This window comes from Penaeus vannamei, chromosome 36 (assembly GCF_042767895.1).
Source record: "Penaeus vannamei isolate JL-2024 chromosome 36, ASM4276789v1, whole genome shotgun sequence".
NCBI lineage: Eukaryota > Metazoa > Arthropoda > Malacostraca > Decapoda > Penaeidae > Penaeus > Penaeus vannamei.
The window spans coordinates 205,652-211,206 of NC_091584.1; the positions used below are offsets into that span (position 1 = coordinate 205,652).

Genomic DNA, 5,555 nt, shown 5'->3' on the forward strand with positions numbered 1-5,555 from the left:
CACACACACGTATATGCAAACACACACACACACACGTATAATATGTGCAACACACACACGGATATGCAAACACACACACACACACGTATATGCAAACACACATACACACATCATATATGCACACACACACGTATATGCAAACACACACACACGTATATGCAAACACACACACACGTATATGCAAACACACACACACACGTATATGCAAACACACACACACACGTATATGCAAACACACACACACACGTATATGCAAACACACACACACGTATATGCAAACACACACACACACACACGTATATGCAAACACACATGTATATGCACACACCCAGACACACACACCCAGATACATACACACACACACACACACACACACACACACACACACACACACACACAAACACACACACACACACACACACACACAATATTATTGATGATCGTGATTCTAATGGTAACAATAATTACGATACTATTGATTATAGAAAATAGTAATAATAATAAAGATGACAATAAAGCTAGCAACAATAATAATATTATTACCATTATTATCGTTACTCTTAGTGATAACAAAAGTAAGTAATGATAATAGTACAGATATATTCAATACCATGATAAAATGCATTAATTTGGCCAGTTCGTACTGCTTTTTTTTTTTTTTTTTTTTTTTTTTTTTTTTTTTGATAAAGGTAAGGCTGTTGATCTAACAACCAAACCGTAATATTTAGATGTCTCGGACGCATTCTCACCGTCTGCTGATTGTTTCATTAATGATTCATTTCATCAGTTCTTTGATATATTTATATCTGCGTGACATTTCATTGATATTTGAGCCTGGTGAGGTTGCGGTGTTTGGTTTATTAACTTATCTCATTCTTGTTTCTCTTTCGCTTGTCTCATTCTGTCAATTCATATTTCTGTGAGAAATGATAATAATGCTAATGAGGTGAATTTTAGGTGTTTAGGGGAGACGGACTTGTCATTTCACTATCATCATTGTTATCATCATCATCATTCATTACCATCATTCATCGTTATCACCAGCCTCATTTGTTTAATCTTCATTATCTTGATCATCATCCATCCATGTTGTCAATATCACATTTACGGCAGGATCGTTCCAAAAAGGACTTAATGATAGACTCTTTTAACTTTATCAGTATCAATATTGTGCGAGTTTAACACCACGCTCACCCCCACCCCCCTCACCCCCCACCCCCCTCAGAAATCCTACAGGCCTTAGGTTACACGCATGATTATCCCTAGACCTGCTAATGCATAGATAATTCAGCTGATACCCCACATTTCCTGCTCATTCCCGGGGTAATTAAGTCGATCCTACATATTGTGGTCGCCGAGTGAACAGCCATTCACGTATGTGTTGCGTTGTCTGTTTGTGCCGCATTTACACGGTGCGATGATGTGAACGCCCTTGCTAACAGGGTTTCTGTAAGCCTTTGATGTTTTTGCTTATTTTGCGTCCCTCTGGCGCCGAAATATCCCTTATGAATATGATAATTAACTTCATCGAGTATTATTAGAGTGTTTTACCAAAATGCTCAGAAGTTGTAGATATCACAAGCGTATATAGAGTGAGATCAGATTTTCATACTTAATAAGAAACTGATTAGAAAGAGAGACTGCGTGGGCTTCTCTGTGGGTTGTGTGACGAATGTAAAACTGGAAACAACATAGAACTAGAGAGAAAACCTCCACAAAGGGCCACTCATAGACATACATGTGTAAGTCTACCATACAATTAAAAAAGAAAACGAATATTCTGTTGCTAGAAAACCCATTTTCTTTGATTTCACCCATTTTCTTTCATTCCTTTAATTGCACCGGTAGTGATCCGAACACGGATTCGAATCATCCACGAAATCTAATAAATAGATTCCTGATCCATGGACAACGTAACAAATAAAGCATCATCGTATTGTAATATGACCAACAATTTCAGAGATTTGATAGAGATTTGTCAGTATTGAATGCTTCAGAGTATGTCTGTGTGCTTCAGTCTGATACATGGAGCTTTGAAGAACCGAACGTAAAAGTTGATAAAAATCTAAGAACAAAAAGAAGGAGGGAAGGATATAATGATAACAGCATAGAGAAGAATATTGTGATAATATTGATGTGATGATGACAACAGTTTCAACTAAAATAGGATTATGATGATATCAGATAACAGCATTGACATCAGTGAGATAGAAAAAATCATTAAATGAATATAATGATTTTTTCTATCTCACTGATGTCAATGACAACGATAATAATGATGCAAAAAATATAATTCCTGAAACGAAAATGATATCGACAATGAAAATTACAAGAACCAAAATTAAAACAAGATTAAATCAAAATAACAACAAAAATTAAAATTACACGAAAATGGTTACAACACACGACAAAAGGTAAGGAGAGATAGGGGCGAATAACACAGCCAATTCATGCTGTTAATATGCTGTAAATTTGCTCCTTCAATAGTAAAAGTGACGTAACTGCTTATTACTGAAATAACGTAGTTGCTTTGGGTATTGATGGGGTATTCAATCTGTATTGTTTGTTCATATCCCCAAATTAAAAATTCTTGTTTATTCCAATTATTGCTGTTGTTGTCATCATCAAAAAGGCGGTGATGATGATGGTGATGAAAATCATAATTATATTGATAATGAGGACTTATGACAATGAAAATAATAATGACAATCACTATTATCATTATTTCAATCATCATTATCATCACCATTATCATCATCATTGTCATTGCTATTATTATAATAACAACAGCATTATTATTAACAATAATATCACTGTTATCATCATTAATGTTACTATAATGATTATCATGTTTAGCAGTAGCAGTGGTACTATAATCATCATTTTCATAATCATTATTACTAGCATTATCATTACGTTTTAATACTTTTTGTTATCCTCTTCATTATCATTTCCATTAAACATTTTCCCATCGTAATCCCTATCACCATCCCCATAATTCTCATTATCATAATCCTCTGATAGCGCCAGCAACACCGTTCATCATTACGCCTCCCGTAATTAACCTTAATTACGCAATGATTTAAGAACCGCTATAAGCACGTTTCCCCATTAACTCAAATGACCGTTAGTCCTTAATTAACTGCATTACTGTCCACACAATTGTAATTAAAGGGTCGTCTGTTTTCCTGCTGTACAATTCCGAATGTTATGATATTGTTCGGCGGAAAACGGACGCGGAAAGGACGTTGCATTTCCGGGCCGTGGAACAAAGAACAAAAGTGAAATGCGTATTCCAATCGATGTTAGATTTAGTTTGTGTTGTTTGCATGGTTGTGAATTTATGGCTAGACTGCGTATGGGTTGTTTATACTTTATTTTTCGGGATGTGTGTTGGAAGACAAATAGGAAATGAAAGGCGTATTTTTAGATTGAGTTTGTTTCATTTATAGGATATGGGTAAAATAAGTATTGCACGTTGTAATGGTTATGAATTTAAGGTTATAATAGTATGATTATTCATACTGTATTTTTGGGACGTGTGATGAAAGCCGAATGGGAAATGAAATGCATATTCCAAATTTTTAGAGTATTTTTTTGTTTTATTTGCAGGGTATAATATGTATTGTACTTTGCATAGTTCTGAATTTATGGTTAGACTGTGTATGATGATTTTCTTGATATCGCTGACGATGATATTATGCTTAGAATATGTAAGATTATGTGTATTTTTGTTTATTTTTGCATTTGTTTATAAAGTTATATAATTTTTTCCAATGCAGTTAAATTATTTTGCTTGAGAACTTCTTGAGAAACAGTTTTCGCAGAGTTTGGTCTGCAAAAGTATTCAGAAACATGGAAATTTCTTGTGTTATGTAATCTCTTTATTCTTTTTATGGAATTTCACATTTCAAATTTAGCAGTGATGGCAATTATATGTTTTGTAATTATAACGTTAATGATAATTCAAACAAGAGAGAAGGCTAATACAATAACTTGAAAATGATTGGAATATGAATAAAATTTAAAACAAAACCCAGACACAGAATAAACATTGAACACGACACAGCTATAAAACAAATAAAAACAATTATAAACACACAGATAACACAATGAACACAAAACACACAATATATAGACCACCTCCCAAAACAAACACAGACAACGCAATAAACCATCCACAGATAAACAAATCTATTGAACAAATAAAAAAACCCAAACCCGCCGCCAAAACAGAATCGAAAATGAAAATACTAATAGCCCCGTATCCCCTCCGAATTTCAGGACTGCGAGGTGGTGGTGGTAATGGCGGGCGGAACCAGAGAGTCGACGCTCAACTGGCTCCTCGCTCGCCTCAAAGCACGCCTACCGGAGCTCACCGTGGGCGTGAAGAACCACCAAGCCACGAATTCTTACGCCCTCTACCTCTCCGCGTCTTATGATGGGTGAGTTGGGGCCTCGGGGGGCGTAGGGAGGGGGTGGGGGCATGGAGGGCGGGGCAGGGGGTAAGGAAGTTAAGTGGGTTTGACAGGAAGGGGGGAAGGGGAGGGGCGTTAGGGGGTGAGGGAGCTTGGGGGTGGGGGAGGGACAGGTGAAGAAGAAAATGTTGAAGTTCAGTTTGTGATTTGACTGAATGAGAGAGAGAGAGAGAGAGAGAGAGAGAGAGAGAGAGAGAGAGAGAGAGAGAGAGAGAGAGAGAGAGAGAGAGAGAGAGAGAGAGAGAGAGAGCAGGAGGGTCGAAAGACAAAAAAACAAACAACAGCAGAAAAAAGGAGAGAGGAAGAGATATGTAAAAGGGGAAGAAAGATGTACGGGGACAAAATAACGGAATAGATAGGGAAAAAATCAGAGAGAGAGAGAGAGAGAGAGAGAGAGAGAGAGAGAGAGAGAGAGAGAGAGAGAGAGAGAGAGAGAGAGAGAGAGAGAGGAGAGAGAGAGAGAGAGAGAGACAGAAACAGACAAACAGACAGAGAGTGGTAAACAGAGAGACAGAGATAAAGATCCAATAACCAAAATATCACTCTACCCATTTCTAACAAATTCAGACAGCCGAAATATCCATTTCAAAGCCGGATTAACGAGCCGGGCCAACAGAGAGCCGGATGCCGAGGAGTATGGATTTTGCCGGTGCTCGGAATAAAGGCTCAGGTGCCAGTGCCAGGAGCAATGACGTCACAGTGTCACTAAACACGCACTTTGGCACTTGCAGTAAATTTCGGAGTCTGTCCTACATTCCCTGGGAGATGAATGCAGGTAGAAAACGGGACATTAATTGGATACCTTTTTTTTTTTTTTACCTGTGATATGTAGATAAACCTACTTCGGAGAGAGAGAGAGAGAGAGAGAGAGAGAGAGAGAGAGAGAGAGAGAGAGAGAGAGAGAGAGAGAAAGAGAGAGAGAGAGAGAGAGAGAGAGAGAGAGAGAGAGAGAGAGACAGATGTATATAGATAGATACATGGATGGATAGATAGATAGAGAGAGAGATGGATAGACAGGTAAAGAGAATAAAGGACAAGAGCTAAAGAAAGAGAAACAGAAATGGCAAAAGAGAGAAA

At 37.3% G+C, this 5,555-nt stretch overlaps 1 protein-coding gene across 1 annotated transcript in view; it reads left to right on the forward strand.

The window, feature by feature from the left end:
* The window catches only part of wwk (white walker), a gene marked incomplete in the record, with an annotated part of 115,548 nt that overhangs the window by 82,786 nt on the left and 27,207 nt on the right, over positions 1-5,555 (forward strand). Inside the window, 1 exon segment of the mRNA XM_070114488.1 lies at positions 4,285-4,445. Within this exon segment, the coding sequence (XP_069970589.1) occupies positions 4,285-4,445 (161 nt within the window).